We start from the raw sequence: 22,130 nt of genomic DNA, 5'->3' as shown, positions 1-22,130 counted from the left end.
GTTTAAAGACAAATGTACTTTTACACAATATATATATATATATATATATATATATATATATATATATATATATATATATATATATATATATTTAGATGGATCTGTAATTAAGCATCCCGCAAAGCTTGGGTAAGCTCTGCGGGACAGTCATGCGTACATACACACAAAGCCAGATGTAGGAGCGGTTAGCACCACTCAGAAAAAATAAAATGATTATTTGTGACATTTTGATTGTGTCCATAATATAAATCACCCAGCCCTACCTGACTAGCTACATTATTACTGCTGCTCTGTGAAGATACTTGCACTGACCCAGAGTCAGCCTGATGCACAATGTCCACTTACTTCAGCCTGTGGTAGTGACGCTGACCCAGGGTCAGCCCTATTGCAGTGGTTCTCAACCTTTTCAGGCCACGACCCCCAGAATAATCATATTTTAACTGGGGACCCCCCCCACCCTGATGAGCACTAAGAGTTGAGGCATTACATTTTGTATAACACGGTTCTGTTGTGAAAATAGCAGATCTACATGCTCACAACACCTCGCAACGCGAGGCGATAGTCTATTTTCAAATTTGGCCTATGTTTAATTTGTCACTTTAGAAATGTGCATAATCATCTGAGGACCCCCCAAAATAATTTGGGGACCCCACTGGGGGTCCCGACCCACAGGTTGAGAACCACTGCCCTATTGGACTGGTAGACTGACCCTGGATCAGCCCCATTGGACCGGTAGGCTGATGAAAGAGGCTGCTCAGCCCTGTGCTACCAGCCTGCGGTAGTGAGGCATCACCATGCTCTCAGGCAGGTACAGGCCCATCTCCAGAGCCACCAGCACAGAGAACTCCAGAGGAATCAGCTCCTTTCTGTTGATGCGGAAGCGCTCCTCCAGCCTCTGTGTGATTTAAAAGAGAAGACACACACACATCTCAATGTTTTGGGTATTGCTGGAGAGAGTTGTTCCAATACCGACCACAGTAAAGCTGCCCATACTGTGGGTATCGGCGAGTATATCAGTCTGTACAATTCCGATAAGTCATCACACAGGCATTGTGTGCTTGTAGATCGGCTATTTTCAGCAAAGAAGTTTGGTGTAGAGGGGGTACAGAGTGAAAGGTCAAGTTTATTAAGTATTGACGGTTCAATTCAAAATACACTGATGATCGTGCTGTCAAACAATGAAACTATATGGAATCTATGAAGAGGTAGTGGGGGTCCCTGATTCATCTCTCTCTCTCAACCAAGGGGTCCTTGGCCTGAAAACATGAAGACCCCTGATGTAGGCAAACATAAGCGGTTGAGACGGATGGGATGGATGGGATGGAAGGACAGAAGTGCCTAAAGTGTTTGTTCAGTAGCAGGGCTCTTTAAGTCACTCCAGCTCTTTTGATGACACAAAGAAATGAGCAGACACAATTGAAACCGGAGAAAGCTGATAAATGGGTAATCTCCTGATTGGATGAAATTAGAGCTGGAGAGACTCCTGTTACTTTTTCTTTGATCAACATTTTAGTTGAACAATTCAGATTTTGTTGACTATTATGTAGTCATTAGCAAACAAAAAAAAGTGCTTCTCAAAGTGGGGTTTGTGCCCGCTGTGCAACTTTTGTTGACAAGGTCTAAAAGCCACACAATTAATGACAACAAATAAATTCAATTCACGAAAAACGTTTTCTTTTTTGGGAATGTTTTTTTGAAAATGTTTTGGAATGGCCGATTGCGTTGCGAAGTGTTGTGAGCTTGTAGATCGGCTATTTTTTGGCAAATGTTCCGCACCGGGACAATGGATGTTGGGGATATTATTATTCTTTTTATATCGCGATAATAATCACACATTTTGGTAACAATAATCGTGACATGAAATGTTCATATCGTCACCTCCCTATGTGTGACACTAGGGCTGTCACGATTATGACATTTTACATGACGATTAATTGTCACTCAAATAATTGCGATTAACAATTTAATTGTGTCTTTGTTGTTGACGATTACATTTCTGTTTGGCTTTTAGGCTTTGAAGTTGCACACGGTAGATATGACACATAACCTAAATATGCAAAGAAATTACTGACATATTTGACAACTTTATACTTAAAAAGAACATCGATAGTGGATAGCCGATCTACAAGCCGATCTACAAGCTCGCGACGCGTTGTGAGCTTGTAGATCTGCTATTTCCACAATTTTTGACTTAAAAAAGATATATATGAACATTTTTCAACATGGAAACGATTAAGACGAACTATGAAAAATAATCGCGATTATGTCAGGTAGTTGCGATTAGACGATTATGTAATAATTGTGACAGCCCTATGTGTGACACGGCGCTGTACTCACGTCGATGAGCTGCTTGACCTCGCTCTTGCGCAGGTCGCTGCTGATCTTGGCGGCCAGCAGGACGCAGGCGGCACACACCAGCTTCCTGTTGGCCTTGTTGAGGCGGCCCTGCAGCACCAGCTTCTCAAAGTACACGAAGGCCATGGCGATGGTGGCCGGCTGCAGGCCGCCCTCCTCACTCAGTGCGCGCATCTCCCTCTTCAAGCTGATCACACACACACACACACACACGTGGGGAAAAAAGGATTTACTTTCTTTTTTTTTAAGACCTGAGGACTAGCAGGCCAGTGGTGCAGGCTACCGAGGTGTAGTGGTGTCAAAAACTTTCGATTCTGCGATGCATCGCGATTCGACAGAGGACGATTCGATACAAATTGATGCAGCAACTTGACATAATAAATGAGTATAGCCATTTTTATACAGGGGTTGACACTGGCTGCCCGTGGCAGGTAAATACAACTTGCGGGCAGGAGGAGTTTGCTTTTTAAGTGGGGATGCAAACATCTTTAGTTAGTTAATAGTATAAACGTGGCCAGAGCGCTCTGTCCCCCTTCTCTTTCATTCCCTCCCTCTCACACACAAGCCACTACACTCAACGTGCAGTGGCTCTTATGAGCTCCAGATAAACTAAAAGCTCACAAAAGTCAGTTTTCAACTCAGCTTTAGCACCACACCACACAACACTACAACACATCTTCGCAATGCATCGTATAATAGAATAAAAATCGTTACCTGGTGAATCGTAATCGAATTGAATCGTGAGGGCAGTGCCAATGCACACCTCTATCGAGGTGTCATCAGAATGCAATGTTCTGTCACCCCGACTTTTCAATGCCAACTAATGCCTGCAGACTAGCAGTTTGAAGCAGCTGGGAGTGGTCTGTTTATGTGTTCTACACTAGTAATCATGTGCCGGTTTGTGTCGCAAGCCCTGTTGGAATAACCCCTCTGTACCTTCTGATCTTGCTGAGCGTCAACTTGATGTGAGGGAACTTCTCCCTGAAGGTCTGGTTCATGTGCTTCTTCAGGTCGGACGGTTTCACATATTCAATAACAGTCGTCTGTAGGGACACAAGCACACAGCGTACAAGACATTATAGCACGCACTTTGCTTTGCACTGAACATCAAGCAACGGAAACAAGTATAAAATGACATTAGGAGGATACAATAAAACAAAGAAAATAACAAATACTATTACAGTGTAAGAAAAATAACTAGCTCAAAGGCAGTGGCGAACAGAAAGGTCTTTCTTTTTACTTTTAAAAGAAGTAAGAGTGGCAGCAGACCTGCAGGTTTCTGGAGGTTTGTTCCAGATGTATGTGGTGACTAGAAATATTTTATTAACCAGAAAACCAGCATTGTTCTTGTGAGGACCAGGAAATAAGGGCCTCATAACGTCTATTCCTCGAACTACTATATTTGTGGTGACATTTGGCCCTCACAAGTATAGTAATACAAACACACACCTCACTGTATCTGTTATAAACAGGTTTACGTCTAGTCTAAGCCAGGTTTACACTGGGTTCTAGCAAACTCCTTCAGCATTACATGGGAGCTATATTGTCACGGTCAATGTCGTCAAGTCAAGTTTATGTCCCAAACTGGGCAATTTATGTTACAGCAAATAACAAAAAGCTCTAAAAACACAGTGAACATACACAAACAAGAACATGGACATAGACATGGTCACAAGATCCATATAACAATAAGTATAAGTGTAACAACAACCATCCATGAGAATAAACAGCTACCTCCTCCTGCTTCCCTTATTGATAGCACGGATGGATGTAGGGACAAATGAGAATTTGTACCTATTATTTTGTGTTACAGGGGCCTTTTACCATTGGCCGGAAGGCAATAGCTCATATGAAGAATTAAGGGGAGAGCTGTCCGTTTTAATAGATGATGCTTTCTTAAGCACCTGCTCATCATATATAAGACTCAGACAGCTGAATTCTCCCCCACAATCTTGCTAGCACACCTCACAACCCCATTAAGGGCATTTTTATGTTTGACTCCATGTTTAGCCCGTCTCTTTGGTTGGTCCATAAATTACTTTGTTCTGACAATAAGTTAGCCGAAAATAACCCCAGGCAGAGGTTACTTTTAAGTTTTAACCCATTAAAACCTGTAATTATTTTATACTTAAGCTATTGAAAAATAGCAGATATATAAAAGCTCACAGCACGGCACCGAGTACCGCACTGCGGCTTGTAGATCTGCTATTTTTTGTAAAGTCGTAAAAATGTGTGCAAATCTTTGAATATATGTATTTTAAAGCGAACATTTGTAACTCAAATATTTGGTTCTGGGTGGTCCCTGGAACTAAATATTTTGAGATGGAGGTCCACGGCCAAATACCTGTCATTTTGGGGGTCCTTGACATGAAAAAGTTTGAGAACCACTGATTTAGAAGACATATATAGAATATTCAAAGATTTTCACGGTTTTAATTAAAAGAAAATAGCAGATCTACAAGCAGATATACAAGCTCACAACGCCTCGCGCTGTGAGGCGTTGTGAGCTTATAGATCGGCTATTTTTGGCGGTTTGGTGAAGAGGGGGGAAAGAGCAGACTAAGTACAGAGTGAAATGTCAAGTTTTATAAGTATTGACGGTTCAAGTAGTTAAATAACTGAAAACACAAATTGACATGAATCCAAAAAACATTGATGATTGTGCTGTCAAACAATTAAACTATATGTAATCTATGAAAGGGTTTTGGGGGTCCCTGCTTCATTTCTCTCTAAGGACTAAGGGGTCCTTGGCCTGAAAATGTTGAAGACCCATGTTGTATAGCTTGCGTTAGAGTATACTCACCACATAGGAGGCAAATATTAGAACTCTCTTGTGTCTGCCGCACGGCCACTGGGGGTCGCTAAGGAGGTTGGGGTCGTAATTTACCACGTCTTCTATACCTGTCAATCAACCGAGACAAGCAAACTGACGTCAACTGGAATGTCATCTCTGTCGGTGGAAACCTTAATATCGTTCAAAACCATTACTTTGCAAGACATAGAAGGGAAGAAAGGGCCTGTGTTCCCATGTCGTTATTTAGTCACAGAATCTTGTTAAAGGACAAATCCACCCATTTCAACCAATCTTCATATAATACTGTCTGTCTCACAGGAGGGCTATGGACACCAACCAGTGACATCATCAGTGAGTGAGTGAGTGAGTGAGTGAGTGAGTGAGTGAGTGAGTGAGTGAGTGAGTGAGTGAGTGAGTGAGTGAGTGAGTGAGTGAGTGAGTGAGTGAGTGCGCGCGTATATACAGTATATGTAAAATATAACGCAAGATCAACGGCTTCCATCGATGATGGCACTGGCAGGCGGGTTTCTCTGAGACACCAGAGTAGACAGAAATAGTACCATATTACAGTCGTGGACAAAACTATTGGCAGTGGCACCCTTGCATTTGTTTAAAAAAAGAGAAAACAACACACAATCATCTAGATTGCACACAGTGAAGGAACATCAAGGTCTCTGGAGATGGACTTGGAACCTTCAGATTGTCCTTGCTTGGCTACAATCTGACCTCTGACCTCCTGACAATTCAACGGCAAGATTACATGGAGCGGGCAAGGAAAACATTATGATATGGTCTGGTATTGCAGATAAGCTTATGTCATTGCATAGTGCTAATAGCCTGGCACAGGCTATTAGCACTACTTATATGTACATTGTTGGTTTGGGTTAAGACAACTTAAGAGGGGTGTTGGGATTTCTTATTTTTTCGTTGTTTCTTTGAGTTGTGTGTGTATGTTGTTTGTACATGTATCTTGTGATTTCCATTTTATTCTTATTTTTCTTCATGATTCATTAGTAGGCCTAGAATTATTAAATGCTTTAACCAGTGAAAAATAGCAGATATACAAGCTCACAGCGCGAGTGCCGCGCTGCGAGCTTGTAGATCTGCTATTTTTTTGAAAAAGTCGTGAAAATGTGTGCAAATCTTTGAATATATGTATTTTCAAAGTGAACGTTTGTAACTCAAATTTTGCTTCTGGGTGGTGCCTGGAACAAAATATTTTGAGATGGGGGTCCGTGGCCAAATAAATATAATTTTGGGGGTCCTTCACATGAAAAGATTGAGAACCACTGACATAGTGGTCTCTCAAGAACAGACTAACTGAGCTCCAGTTAAGTGAAAAAAGGACCTTTTCTTTGACGATGGCTGGCCAGATTGCTGACATAGGTTTTTCAAAACATCTTAGAAGGATTCAAAAGAATAGAATCAGGTCAAAATTCTAATTTTAACAATTTTTCTAAAATAGCAGATCTACAAGCTCACAGGCACTGAGCTCACAGCTCAGTGCCGCGCTGTGAGCTTGTATATCTGCTATTTTTCAATAGTTAAAGCATAAAATAATGATACACAATAATGTGTACCCGTTCTAAATGTGTTTTAACCTTGATACTTCCATTCTGTAATCAGTGAATAAAAAGAAACACATGTGTTCATTCATTAGTGCGTTCTCACTCTGCTCCTGCATCACAGTGCTGCTGATGCGGGACGCCGCCCTCTGGCCGTTGTTGCCGCGGTAACGGGGCTGCGGGGTGTTGGCGGGGCCGGCGTCCAGGGCCGAGTTGCTCCGCCCCCGAACCAGAGCGTTGGTGGGATACAGGAACGGGGCGTAAGACACCGTCTGGACAGGACAACAACCACACAATCACTTAGTTTAGTTTTAGTTGTAGTCTTTTGAATAACACAGGGGTCTTCAACAGGGGGTCCGGGACCCCTAGGGGGTCCTCAGAGTTACTACAGGGGGTCCTCCAAATCTTTGAGTGATAGAAACTTTTTTGTCTCCTTTTTTATTTTCACCACTTGAACCCTAGTGTCCATATTCTGAGAACTTGTAGATCGGCTATTTTTGGAAAAGGGGTTTGGCATAGAGGGGTAAAAGAGCAGACTAAGTGCAGAGTGAAAGGTCAAGTTTATTAAGTATTGATGGTTCAAGTGGTTAAATATCTGAAAACAAATTGATGTGAATCCAAAATGCACTGATGATTGTGCTGTCAAACGATGAAACTATATGAAATCCGGGGGTCCCTGCTTCATCTCTCTCTCAGCTAAGGGGTCCATGGCCTGAAAACGTTGAAGACCCCTAGAATAACATTTTAATTTAGTTTGTCATATTTTAGTCGACTAAATCTACAGTTTATTTAATCTACAAAAAATTATTTTTGCAGGCCTTGACCGCGTCGTAACGGCAGATTTTACACAAGCTTGTAGATCTGCCATTTTCAAACATTTTGTACTTTAATTATTGGTACTTTAAGTACATTTTGATGCCAACACTTTCATACTTTTACTCAAGAGTACATTTTAAATTTCTGACTTTTACTTGTAACAGAGTATTTCTATATTGCAGTATTGATACTTTAGTAAGTAAAACATTCAAGTACTTTTTCCACCACTGCAGATAACTATGAAAGGAGTAGTTTAACCAAAAAAGAAAAACAAAAATACTTGTTTTCTATTAAGTACACACCCTATGGATTTTTGATGACCAGGTCATGGGTCAGTAGGAGAATCAGTAGGAGACAAAGAGTCTACCAGTCTTTGTCAGTCATCAAATCATTATCTCAGGAGTCAGGAATGTGACAAAAACAAATCAATTTCCATGATTTCAAGAATTCATGGGGTGTGTAATTGATAGAAAATAAGTAATTCTTTGGTTAAACTACTAAGGAAATACACAAAGACTTTCCCAACATATTTAATCATTATATACTTTCAGATAAAACTTTTAACTGCGAAAATAGCTGATCTACAAGCTTAATGACGCACGTCCTCCTAAAAGCTATAGTTAAAGCTTGGGGAATATATCTCTAACAACAATAACAACAGAATTATCTATAATTATTGTAATAAAATAATCGTCTAATTTTGCCAATTTTTTTGATTAGGAGGGAAACAGAAATGGGATTTTGTTTGTATTCATACGTTCCAAATAAATTGTTAATCGCAGTAATCAGTGTGAGAATTAATCGTCAACTTAAAATGTGTAAAGGTGACCTATTCATGGACAGAGCGTAGAATATTAACGTTACCTTTCCGTTGTAGGCCCCCAGCTCCACCCCCTCTAGAGCAGGGAGCAGGTCAGGGGTCACCACCGAGGACAGGCGCTGTCTCTGAGTGTCCGTCCTGATGTCACTGAGGGCGCGCGCACACACACACACACACACACACACACACACACACACACACACACACACACACACACACACACACACACACACACACACACACACACACACACACACACACACACACACACACACACACACACACACACACACACACACACACGTTACAAACCTTCTAAAAACACACACACAGAAACACATACACAACTACTCATGACAGTGATGGAGAGCAATGATTCTCAAACTCAAGGACCCCCATTTTTTTGGGTCGCAGACTGCCCCAGATAAAATATTTTAATTCCATCAAGATTGTAAGTAGCAGTATATATATGTACAGGGGTCAGTTCTCCATTCCTAAACCTGCCATTCCTACCCACTGCCATTCCTACTGAGGTGAGGGTTAGGGTTAGGTTTAGGTGGTCACTGCCTCCATAGGAATGGCAGTGTGTAGGAATGGCAGGTTTAGGAATGGAAATTGTACCATATGTACAGTATAGACGATTCCACAGAGCGCTGCCCAGTAGTTGCGATGTCAAGCGGTGCCGCTTAACTCATTGATTGCCCTTTTCAAGACCAGGATGCCACGTTCCTAAATTTCTAGTGCACGGATCAATTTTTAGTGCACGGATCATGCACGCCCATGCCTAGATAATGCACCATATGTGTAGTACTTTTTAACAGCTTTCAAACAAAAAGATCCGCTTGGAAATCCGTTCAGGCATTCATGAGATAGAAGCCTTCAAAGTCAGACAAAACAAACACTGCCACCTTCCTAAATTTCTAGTGCACGGATCAATTTTTAGTGCACGGATCGTGCGCGCCCATGCCTAGATTATGCACCATATGTGTAGTACTGTAGTAGTAGCCTTCAAAGTCAGACAAAACAAACATTTTGCCATTTTGAAATTTCGCGATTGCGATCATGCCTAATACATTTTAGGCATTTGTTGTTTTTTTTTCTTCAAAATGGCTGCCAACTCGGGAAACTCGGGCTGTTGGCAGCCTGGGACTACTGTAATAACTCGGGAAACTCGGGCCTTGGCAATCAATGAGTTAACATCACGGTTATGATTTGCCGCTGCCGCTCTGTGGATTCTGTATACTGTACCATTGCTATCGAACAGAAACCTCTTATTTTAACTTTGTGTTTTTGTTTTAGTAAATTAACACCCGGCGGGCTAGGCCTACCTGATCATACTACAGCATCACACATGCACAGCGTTTCGAGCTTGCAGATCTGCTACTTTTGCCGTTTTTGAATTTGAATCTTGAAAAGTAACAGTTTTGGACATATGAGGTTTCCGCCCGACAGACGATATAGGGGTTAAAGTGGTTAAGACAGATTTTGATGTGATATTAAGCTCATTTTACTGGAGACCCCCTGGAACCCCCTCAAGAAAGGACCCCCGGGGGTCCCCGGACGACCCCCACTTTGAGAACCACTGTGATGCAAAAACATGCAGTAATCCTGGTCTCTATACTGCCTCCCCCTGGCCAGCCGGGGCACCTGATGGAGGGGAAAGGAACTGGTTGGAATAACGCGTTCCTTCAACGCGATACGTCCAACCGGGGAAGCCCCCCCCCCCCCCCCTGTCAGGTGATAAGAAGCTGTTTGCTCACTCCTCATGAACTGAAGGAAGCATGAGCACAGTTCGGGGCCCTCCCCAGGCGTGACAGAGGGAGAGCAGAGCCCAAGATTACAGCTTAGGCAATTGGCACTGGGTGAAAAAGGGGTTACAAAGTCGTGGGATAAAAATGATAAGAGATTAGAACCACTGTGATGCACAGACACTGGGGTGGGGGTGGGGGTGGGATCTCTGGTCGGGACGGACGGACAGACGGACGGCGCTTGGTACCTGAGGCTGACAGAACTCTGTCCGTACGGCATCACTGAGAAAGCAGCACATAGAGACCGCTTGGCACATATCAGCATGATCCTACAGGACACACACACACACACATACATACACACACACACACATGCAGGTAGGGCTGTCACAATCATGACATTTTTTTACACGATTAATTAGGAAGCAGGTTCTGGTCCCGAAGAGAACCGATATCAAAAGGTACAAAATATAGAGCGCTGAAAAAGAATTGTGATTAACGATTTAATTGCGTTTTTGGCATTGAAGATTTAAAAACTAAAATTACGTTTCTGTTTGGCTTCTAAGGCTTGGTAAAGAAAACCTGTATAGGACACACAACTTAATATATTCAACGTAATTACTGATAGAAATACGGGTAGAAATAGTCAAAATAATTAATTTACTAATCAAAATAGGCCATATTTAATCATTGCATACTTGAAATAGAAGCTTGTTCAAGCTCACAACTCATCACATGGATGGTGGCATGTTGAGTTTGTCGATCTAATATTTCTGCTATTTTTGAAATTTTGAAAAATGTATAGAGATGAAGGAAAACAATCTGATGATTATGCAAAATGATTGAAATTATGCAAAATAATTGTGCTCGGGCGAGTTGTGACAGGCCTACTACAGGCAAGACAAAACACACAGTCAGTCCTAAAGCAACAACTACATCAGTCACTACCGCACTCACTGTTCATTCAGCCACTTCTACAGTTCAGGGCTACTCAAACCTTCTCTGCCCCAAGAGGGATATTTGATATTATCATTGTCCTGAAACTGACATTTCTCATACTGTATGGTATGCATGGCATGGAATGCATTTCACCATGCCTTGAGCCGTTTAAAATCACTAGGTACAAAGCAGCTGCTGTATATGTCAGGTGGTCGGGTTTATGATTATATCAACATTCCAAAACAAAAATACAAAGCATGTGGCCAGTAGGAACGGCACTCATGCACCTTTCAGGTGAATGAGGGAAGAGAATTATCTGGTCATTGTTGATGAGACCAAGAGGATGACATAGTGTCGTGTTGGTTCTCTCAGAGTTCTCAAATTCTGCCCGAATCCGACCCTAACCAACATTTTCAGGCCGGGTAGGGCCTAAAATGTATGCCAATTCAGGGTTGCCAACACTCCTGAATTTGGCAGGAGTCTCCTGAATGTTGACCCCATCTCCTGCCATGCTCCTGAATTGCCATTTCTCCAGAATTTCTCCTGGATTGGAGGATTTCCGTGGTTTTGCGTGGCAACACGTGTCATTTCTCCTGGATTTTCTATCAAACTCCAAAAAAATCACCAGAACACAGGAAATTACATCTACTATGTTAAAAATGTCTGGGGGAGGACCACCTCAATCATAGTAAGATATTCACTTACAGTTACTAGTGAATATTAGTACAGAATAGATGGGTCTTACATTGCTTCAGTTATCAAATCAAATTCTGTACAACTACTTTTTTTTTTAAATCGAGTTCCACGCCCCCCCAAACTACCCCCCAAAAGTCTCCTGAATTCTGACTGTCCAATGTTGGCAACCCTGTGCTAATTAGTAGGGTGGAGCTGGGCCTTGGGCTCAATGGGAGAAAAAAATATATTTTCTTTTCATCATTTTATTACTTTTACTCTACTTTACTTTACTTTTACAATAGAGTTCTCAAATTCTTCCTGAACCCAACCCTACCCAACGTTTTCGGGCTGGGTAGGGCCTAAAATGTATGATAATTAGTCGTGCCGGGCCGGCCCAATTAGGGCCAGGCCTTAATTTTCAGGCCCGTTGCGAACTCTACTCTGTCCCTGTGTTCGCGTAGTGTCTCTGTGACAAATAAACTCACCTGCCACCAGTACCATGTGTGGCATGAGAAGTTCATAAATGCAACTTAATAATTTCAAATCTGTTGTGATTTTGATGCTATATTAACTTCGGTTAAATCTGTTGTACTTCTGTTCTGATACTGACACCAGTATGGGAAAAGCTGGCGATACTGCCTAAAATGCATACCGAGTATGTCAGCCTATGCCATTTCCATACCACATAATTTATAACGTGATGATATTTTATGTAGAGTGAGAGTCATATTTTGAATGCTTCAGTTGATGACTGTTTCATCCTCAAACTGTAATATATACATTTTTATTATTATTTACCAACTTGTAGCTACACATGAACAATTATGAATGGATGTGTGTATCTATTCCTAGATCAAAACCTCAAACCTTTTAACTTCAAGGACCCCTAGAACTTTGAGAGTGTACAAATGGAACAATGGTCCATTTGGTTTCATTGCACTCTCAGAGTTACAGGCCTGTAATATACAAGTTATGGGTATCAGAAGGAAAAAGTGGTATCTCGATCAGTACATTTCCAATAATAATTACACGTATGTGAAGCTCTCTCTCACATTGAGAGCAAGTCATGGTTAAAGGGCCATTTCCACTGAGCACTATCAGTATATAACTATTAAAAATGGTTCTAAGTCAAGTGGATCGCAGTGTTCACACAGACTATTAGAAAAATACCATGGTGAACGTTAGTTATATTTATAGGTATCGTGCCCGTTGGGAATGGCACTTACACACAAGACTGAAAGGGGGTCGAGTTCACGATGGCTCGTTAACAAATCGCCATTGATCCAGAATAGAGTAAGGCGTTGATGTCAGACAGATCAAGCTGCCATCGCCGAAGGTTCGCGACCCCATAACAGAGACACTAGTATATGGTTCAGTGGGTAAACTCTATAACGAGAGTGTAAAAATAAAATGGAACCCAAGCCAGGCTTGAAATGAACACAGGATTTTGCTGTGCACACACAACGTGCTCTCTAGACTAGAGCATGGAGCATCAATATTGGCACAGTAAAAAAACACATGAGACACATGGATGGAGCCATGTCTATCAGTGAGCAAATAAGAAGCTACTTTAAGGTCAGGTGACGACGAGCCTATATGCTTAGCTGGGAAGGGGAACAGGGAAATCCATTACAATTGTCCTCTGCTCTGCCAACACAAGCACCAACAAACTGCATGGTCACACTTCAACTTTATACCATGTCACATCATGGCAAGTTTACTGGTGAAAAACAGAGGGTGAAATAACTTTATGCCACGAAAGCAGCAGTACAAAGAAATATTAAGAGGATCATGTCAACATAACACAAAGCAATATCAGTCTCTTGTGCAGTGCAAGTTAAGCCTGGTTTATACTTAAGTTGCAAGGTAGTGGTACTAGGGAGGGGGCGATAATCAAAATATCCCCGACATCCATTATCCTGGGGCGGAACATTTTCCCAAAAATAGCAGATCTGCAAGCTCACAACGCGTCGCAAAACGCGACACGTTGTGAGCTTGTAGATTGGCTATTTTTTGGCAAAGAGATTTGGTAGAGAAATAAAAGACTGCATCAAGTATGTTATTTCCTGGTCCGTTTTACTAATTATAGAGGGTTTAAATGGTACCGGTGGATATGCAGCCCGGCAAATAAGAGGTGCATTGATCCCAGTGGCAAGACAGAGGATAATTTCATGATAAATTTAAATCTATATGATACGATTATTGTGAGTGTTTTTTAATCACGATAAGCGATAATAACGATTATCGTCCCAACCCTAAGTGGTACACAAAGAACAGGATTAACAAATGACAACAGGGGGCGCCCGCTGGCCTGGTGGTCAAGGCGCATACCACATACTAGGCTATGATGCCTGCTGGCGTCGCCGGTTCGATTCCCGGATGACCCGGATGACCTTTGCCACATGTCATTCCCCATCTCTCTCCCCATTTCCTGTCAGTCTACTGTCCTATCAAATAAAGGCATAAAAAGCCCAAAAAACTAATCTTTAAAAAAAAAACAAGCGACAACAGCTTCAGATCTGGGTCGGTCAAATCCAGTTCTCTATTGTGACTCATCAAACTAGCAGCCAGCGGCATGTCGTAACGACTCTTTAACACCAACACAAATCGTCACAAAGCAGCAGTCAACAGCATACAGCCAGCAGGCTGCTTTCTGTGTAAACACACTAGACTAGACTAGACTAGAAAAGACACACCGCAGCGCCGCAGCACACAGAGAGATCAAATCTCAGATTGTCGCTGTGTCAGGCAGAAAACCTCTTACTGTATGTCCATATTTTAGTGCTGCGAGCTTGTAGATCTGCTATTTTTGAATAATCACGAAAAAGACTCTCTCAAAGTCGAGAGTTCTATAAGACCCGATTCTATAAGTGTCTTCTAAATCCTTCTAAGGGTTTTTGAAAAACATGTTTTTATGTCAAGGTCAGGATCCCACAAAATTACATGTATTTGGCCGTGGACCCCCCATCTCAAAATATGTTGTTCGAGGGGCCACCCAGAAGCAAATATTTGAGTTACAAATGTTTGCTTTTAAAAATAATAAAAATATATTCAAATCACGATTTAAAAAAAATAGCAGATCTACAAGCTCGCAGCGCGGCACTCGGTGCCGCGCTGTGAGCTTGTATATCTGCTATTTTTCAATAGTTAAAGAATGAAATAATTCTTGGCCTAAAGAGGCTAGACTAGACTATAAGCACAGCAGCGCCGCAGCACAAAACCTCTTATGTCCATATTTTAACTTTATTAAAAATATTAATTCCCAGTTGCTTGATCATAACAAGTGTCACACAAAAATAACAAAAACAGACGATCTGCAAGCTCATTGAGGCGCGTTTTGTAGATTGTAGATCTTGTAGATCTGCTGTTTTTGCTACTTTTGGAATGTGGATCCTGAAAAAGTAAGAGTTTTGTGAGGTTTTCCACCCGACTGCAATGTACCAATCAATGTATACCAATTATAAAAGATGCTGCCTAAATAATAAAGTTTAGTTAAAGTGGATGCAATTTATTATTTTTGTTGTTGTTGTTGTTAACACCTTCTAAGCCAAGGGAGGGGAGCCCCTTAATGTTAAAACCGTACTATATCGCACATCCCCCCAGGGACTCTCAGCCACGTCGTACATTCCCGGACTTTGTCTTTAAAACCGGAATAAAAGCTTTTGATCCGAAAATCGGCGATCGTCTAACCTTCCCTAGTCACCACTCGTGCACTGATAGCTCATGCAGACCGTGCATGAAGCAGAGGTGACGTCAGCGCCTCTCCTTCTCCAAGGCACCTTCCACCCATCCGTTTACTGTCTACACACTCGAGCTCCTCCTGCAGCCATGCTTGGGGCTATGCTAGCGAAACTTTTCAGTTCTGTTCTTCAGTCACACATGGACTATTTGCGGGGACATTTACGTGAAAGGATCGCGCACGCGAAACGCACGGGGACATCGACAATCGGCCAAAACCCCCATTCTATCCCAACGGAAATCGAGAAAATCATGGTGAGTTACTGGCCTGGGGGGGAAAAAAAAAGAAAAAACAGCGGCGCTGTTCAAGATGGAGGGGCTGCGGGGTCATGTTTATAAACATAATATTATGTCTCAGATCACAATACAATAATAGAAATGTCACGGCTAATCTACCAACCACCATTCTATTTCGGACGTCAAGGTGTTAAAATAAGAGATTTGTATTTTTATCCAATTAGGAGGGAGAACTCATGCAGAACAGGATACGGGATGAAGTGAAAATGGAAGTGATGAAAATAATAAATAAGAAAATGCTGACAATTTGACAAAATGTATGTTCTAACACTATAAAGTTTAAATTGAGAATATATATTGGATGAAATTGTTGTCCCCCCTGAAAATACTCTTTCTGTTTTACTAAAGAGCTGAAGAGACCCCTAGCTACTGAACAAACACTCTATACAGCAATGATTACACAATAAAGGGCTTTAATGCTTTAAGAATAAACTTTTGGTTTTGATCAAAACAATGTCAAAATAGTAAATAGGTTCTGAGTATGTTTGTGTCTCTTTGGAATTCAGCTCGTGTCAGAACTCAGGAAATGCATGTTGGCAGCTTTAAATAGAAACTGAAACACAAGGCTGTGGTTTAACTTTGGATTGCTAAATGATCGTCTTGCAGAAACACTTGCATGCTTCATACTTCCAAACCAGTCAACACATGATCCACCAACCCAGCACGCACATGACCACAAGTGGATGCCATCTGATCTCAGATCAGCCAAATGAGTCAGGAACTATAGCGACTCATACAGTGGTTCTAAAACTTTGCATTTGGCCACGGACCCCCATCTGAAATTATTTTGTGCCAGGGACCCCTATGCAAGATTTGTTGTGTTAAAAAGTGTCACAAATATTTAAAAAAAAAATGTTTCTTTTTTTCAGGATTTTTGAAAATATCAGATCTACAAGCAAATAGCTGATGTAATAAGGCCTAGACAGATTTTTATGCTAAATTATATATTTGCTGGGGACCCCCTGGATCCCCCTCAAAGACTGCTGGTGGTCCCTGGACCTCACTTTGAGAACCACTGCTTTAAGGGAATAAATAGATCTTTGTAACCCAATATTCAAGTCTAACACCTGCAAATCATAAGTGGCCCAAGATGAAACGCAAGAACAAACAACAAACAAGGTCTACGGCGGTGTGAGAAATCTCTTAGTTCCGTTTCATTTAACGATTACCAAACTGTCAGGGTACATCGCCACTTCTCTTTGGCTTTCCTTTCCCTCGGGTGATTGATTTCTCTCCAAGGGCGATTAAATTAAACAGCTGCAGCCACCACAGGAGGGGTGCCAGCCAGGGGCGACCGATATTCTCCTTCCGAGCTAAAGAGAGTTAGCTCATAAAGTGTGTCTGAATTAAGCAGCTTACTGCATCCAGGAAAGATGGAAGGCTACGTGGATGGATATTCAAGGCCTGTTACCAACTCCAAAATAAAGCTGCTATATATATTGTCTGTCGGATTGGAAACCTAATTTGTGTCCAAAACGCTTTCATTCAAATTAAGAAAATAACTAAAGTAGAAGATCTAACAAAGGGCACTACTTTTGATGCTCGTGTGAGACGTAGGGATGGATGGGACGATATGAAAATGTCATGTCACGATTATTGCGAACAAAACATTTGTGATTTACGATATTAACATCAATTAGCCTGTTTGCCAAAAAACAGCAGATCTACAAGCTCACAATGCGTCGTAACATCTTCTATTTTTTGGCAAAGACATTTGGTAGGTAGTGAAAAAAAATACTGTATCAAGTACGTTAACTCATACCCTGCCAAAAAAGACGTTTTCTATAATAAAAACGTATTTTTAACTATGGACCTCCCTGCCAGACGTCTTCTGGACGTCTTTTAAAAACAGTGTACTAGCCATGATTGCAATCGCGAAATTGCATGTTTAACCCCCATACCAACCCCATCTTTCAAACATGGCAGCCATGTTTGTTTACATTTGAAGAAAGCATAAGGGCTGCCTTCTCCTGAATGCCTGAACGGATTTCCAAGCGGATTTTTTTGTTTGAAAGCTGTGAAAAGCATGCACATGCATAGTGCATGATCTGTGCACGAATGTGTGCACCAGCGTGCACACTATTTTTTTAACCCTTTGTTGGCGAACCGGCAATATAAGAGGTCCCACTTTAAATATGGCACTGAAGAAGTTAAGTGGTACCAGATATAGCTTGGAAAATAAAAAGTGAATTGATCCCAGTGCATGACAGAGGACAATTCAATCTCCACGACACGATTATTGTGAGTGTTTTTTTTAATCGCGATAATAACGATTATCGTCCCATCCCTAGTGAGACGCTGTGGCATGATCAAGTAGGGCATTGCGGGGCGAGAAAACCCCCAAAAAGGTTAGAATATGGAGGTAAGAGGTTTCTGCCCGACAACAACGATATATTGGCAATATATGATTTTCCAAAGTGAATAAGAACGTGTCTGTCTTTCCATCCAGTCACTGACCTGCATCCCCTGGTGTCGTACTGTTTCATCGTCTTGATAAAATGCACCTTCTTGGCCACTTTGGGTCCCGGGGAGCCGGACGCGTTTCTTGATCTGAGCGGAAGAACCAGAGAGACAGAATGTGAACACTGTTTATTAGAACCCATTAAGACCGGGAACACTTTATTATTACGCATTATTGTATGCTTTACCCCTTAAAAAATAGCAGATCTACAAGCTCACAGCACGCTGCGAGCTTTAAAATCAGCTATTTTTGATCTGCTCAAACTTTTTCATGTCAAGGACCCCCAAAATGATATGCATTTAGCCACGGACCGCCCCATCTCAAAGTTTTAGTTCCAGGGACCCCCCAGAAGCAAAATTGGAGTTACAAATGTTTGCTTTAAAAAATACATATATTCAAAGATGTGCAGACATTTTCACGACTTTTCAAAAATAGCAGATCTACAAGCTCGCAGTGCGGCACTCGGTGTCGTGCTGTGAGCTTGTATATCTGCTATTTTTCAATAGCTGAAGCATGACATTTTTTATAAGCTCTGGATTGTTGCGGGTCCAGGCGTTCAGTGGTGAAACACCTTTGAAATCCCCTTACATCACAACTGCACGTCAGAGCAAAACAATGTTATGCAAGAGGAACAATGTTTTAAAGATGCAGTCAGTTTCTTTAGTCAAAACAAGTGCAAAATGGCTCTATAGAGTCCACATGATTTTTGGGTGTCCCCAGAGGACTGAAGTGACAATTTAAGGACTACTTTTTTAATACCTAAATAAAATAAAATAAATAAAATAAAGGCCATTACTGCATCAAAAGTAATCAACAAACTATACCAAGGCAAGGGTCTTCAAAAGGGGGTCCGGGACCCCTAGGGGTTCCTCAGAGTTACTACAGGGGGTCCTCCAAATCTTTGTGTGTTAGAAACTTTTTTCTATCACTTGAACCCTAGTGTCCATATTCAGCTACAAGCTACAAGCTCACGATCGGCTATTTTCGGCAAAGAGCTTTGGTGTAGAGGGGAAAAAGAGCAGACTAAGAGTGAAAGGTCATTTTTTTTTAAGTATTGACGGTTCAAGTGGTTAAAGCTGTACTGTGGAAGCTGCTCAACTAGTGGTCAGTCGCGTTATTGCTTTTTTCGGCCGTTTTCGCCGTTCCCGGGGTCCGCGGACCACCGCGGCCGCCGCGACCGCCTCGCCGATACGCATCCGTAGAGCCGTCTCCCGTAATTTTTAGACCAGGATTGAGGGAGTAGCAGGCAAGATTCCTTCACCAATGTAAACACAGTTGCTGAGGGAAGCTACTTCCTGAAGAGACAGCAAGACTCGTTGTGATTGGCCGGTGGTGTATGATCTGCGCTGTTATTGGCCGGTAGTGTATCATGTGGGAGATGACATAATTTTGCCGGGAAATACAGCCCCTGTCAAGGCTATGTAGAAAACATATAAAGAAAAGGCTTTTGGGGCTGAAATTAACGGAGTGGGTGTTTTAAAACTTTAGCGATTTAATAGTTAGGACAATTTTAAGATTTGTTTTATTAAAAAAGTTACATAGTATAACTTTAAATATCTGAAAACACAAATTGACATGATTCCAAAATACACTGATGATTGTGCTGTCAAGAGATGAAACTATATGGAAACAGGTTGTGGGGGTCCCTGCTTCATCTCTCTCTCACCTCCTTGGGCTGAAAATGTTGAAGACCCCTGAACTATTGATTATTTTATTTTTTTTGGGGGGGGGGGGGTGAAAAGGTTGCACCGCTACAGAGTGAGTTCAGTCTCCCTCCCCGTCTACCCAGCTCTTTGGTAAACAGAAGATGCATTTTCAGGAAGGGATGTCTCTATGAATCAGGAGAGAACTGCTGAGAAGTGCTGAAATAATGACATTACACATGAGCAGACCAAACTGAAGCTGGAACACGAATCACATTGAAGCTGATAAGTCTCTCATGACTGAATGAAACTAGTAGTCCTAGTTCTGAACATTTATTTTCTGATTAGCTGGAGGGGAGGAGGGGATCATTTACAACTTACCTCACCTTTTCCACAGTAAACATATCTTCCCTTTCTTTCATTTTCACAATGCAGTTTTCCCTTTTGTTATTGATGATATCCTATGCAAAGTACTGTGTTCTATCCGTCTGTCTTTCAATGTTACATAGAGTGATTCCTGTGTAAATAAGCTGGAAAGCTTACTAGGATCTCCTTTTAGTTGACCTTGTACCTGTGATTTGTACCGTCATGAAACTGTACCTTTCTAATACATTCTTCAATCATTCAGACTATCATACATGGCAATCTGCATTCAAATTAAAAAGCATTAAAAATCCCGGATTGGAGATTTTTACATCACAGATATGAGCTTCAACTACCTGATGATATCACCTATTGCGGAAGTAAATAAAGCTCTTTTTGTTTTAGTAGTAGGAAATAGGAATGGGGATTGGGGGAAGGCCCCGACATTTAAACATGATCAAACATCCATTGTTTGTTTTGGGGCTCACCTCTGAGCCATGGAGGCGGCGGAGGAGGAGGCGACGCCGGGGACACCGGGGGCCCCGGGGCTGAAGGCGGACGGGGACCGGGCCAGGGACAGGGAGAAGGACTGGTTCTGCTGCTGTTGGTACTGGTACTGGTGTGGCCCCGGCGACAGAGGGCTCTCTGGGGGGAGCATGGCGTCCACACTGCCGCCGCCACCCTCCAGGAACACCTCGCTGTCATTAGTACTGTTCCCCCGGAGTCCCACCACGCTCCACCTGTGTCCCGGCGGCACCGGGGGGGACATCATGACGACGACCGAGGAGGGACGCACGACGACGGGGCTCAGCACCGCCACCACCGACGCCGAGGACTCGGAGGAGGACGTGGAGCTGTTGGTGGTTGGAGGAGGAGGAGCGCTGCTGCCAGCGGTCACGACGCCGGCTGTCACCTGGGGGAGGGGGAGCGAGGAGCCCCGCTGGTGAAGTAGCAGCTCCGGTGCCTCCGCGGTGGAGCTGCTGCCCCACCGGTTCTCGTCGCTCGTCGTCGCGGTGAAGGGCTCCGTTTGGAGCTCATTATTGCCGCCTCCTCCGCGGTGTAACAGAGGCCGGCCGTCCAGTGAGATGTTGTTGAGGAACAGCAGAGCCGCCTGCCGCCGCCTGGCCGTGGAGGAGGAGTCCTTGTTGGCGGCTTTCTTCTTGTCTTTGTGCGGGGCTTTATTGTGCGTCGCGCCGCCGCCGCCGTTGTGCTGCTGCACGGCGGTGGCCATGCTAGAAGAACTGACTGTCTGAAAATCGAACGGCGTCGCTCGCACCGATAGGCCGCTGCCAGGATACGCCCACAGCGGCGCCGATTGGACGGGAAGGGTGGCCGGTCCCCGCCCACAGCGGAGCTGATTTGGTGGTAGGGTGTCGGCCACGCCCACCTCGGACGGTTGTTGGACGATGGTTATGGCTTTTTTTTCTTTTTTTTTTACGGCAGCTTTATGGAACAAAGAAAAACTGTTTACATGTCCGGTCTACAGCGGATACGGAAATGGTCTGTTTATGTATGTAGAGTGTATCCGCCCAACACGACCTGGCGTTTGCCAATTAACGGGTCTGAGGCCCTAAACTGGATGCAGAATAGATAATTCAAGACCCACATTTAGGAGTGCTTCTGGCAGTTCTGGGGGTCCCCGGAACAAAGTATTTTGAGATGGGGGTCTGCGGCCAAATACATATCAATTTGGGGGTCCTTGACATGACAAGGTTTGAGAACCAGCAACATATATATTTTTTTCTTTCTTTCTTTTTTTCTTTTTTTTTAACTGATAGGATTTAGAAGATATTTGTAGAATCGGACTATATCAGTGTTTCTCAAACTTTGTCATGTCAAGGACCACCAAAATGACATTGGCCGCGGACCCTCATCTCAAAATATTTTGTTCCAGGGACCCCCAGAAGCAAAGATTT

General features: G+C 42.7%; 1 protein-coding gene across 1 annotated transcript; it reads right to left on the bottom strand.

Annotated features, from left to right (window-relative positions):
- Positions 1–618: 618 nt before the first annotated feature.
- LOC308290686 (CDK5 and ABL1 enzyme substrate 2-like) lies at positions 619–21,445 on the bottom strand (the record flags this gene model as incomplete). Its single annotated transcript, XM_080732596.1, has 9 exons — positions 619–895; positions 2,338–2,542; positions 3,292–3,398; positions 5,159–5,256; positions 6,821–6,986; positions 8,395–8,497; positions 10,347–10,427; positions 18,205–18,297; positions 20,703–21,445. The coding sequence occupies 9 exons, from the start codon at positions 21,443–21,445 to the stop codon at positions 755–757; spliced, it is 1,737 nt and encodes a 578-aa protein (XP_080588722.1). The 3' UTR covers positions 619–754.
- Between the last annotated feature and the right edge of the window lie 685 nt (positions 21,446–22,130).

This window comes from Nannobrachium achirus (genome assembly GCF_963921795.1).
Source record: "Nannobrachium achirus genome assembly, chromosome: 9".
NCBI classification, from domain to species: Eukaryota; Metazoa; Chordata; class Actinopteri; order Myctophiformes; family Myctophidae; genus Nannobrachium; species Nannobrachium achirus.
This window is presented reverse-complemented; position numbering and strand designations above follow the sequence as displayed.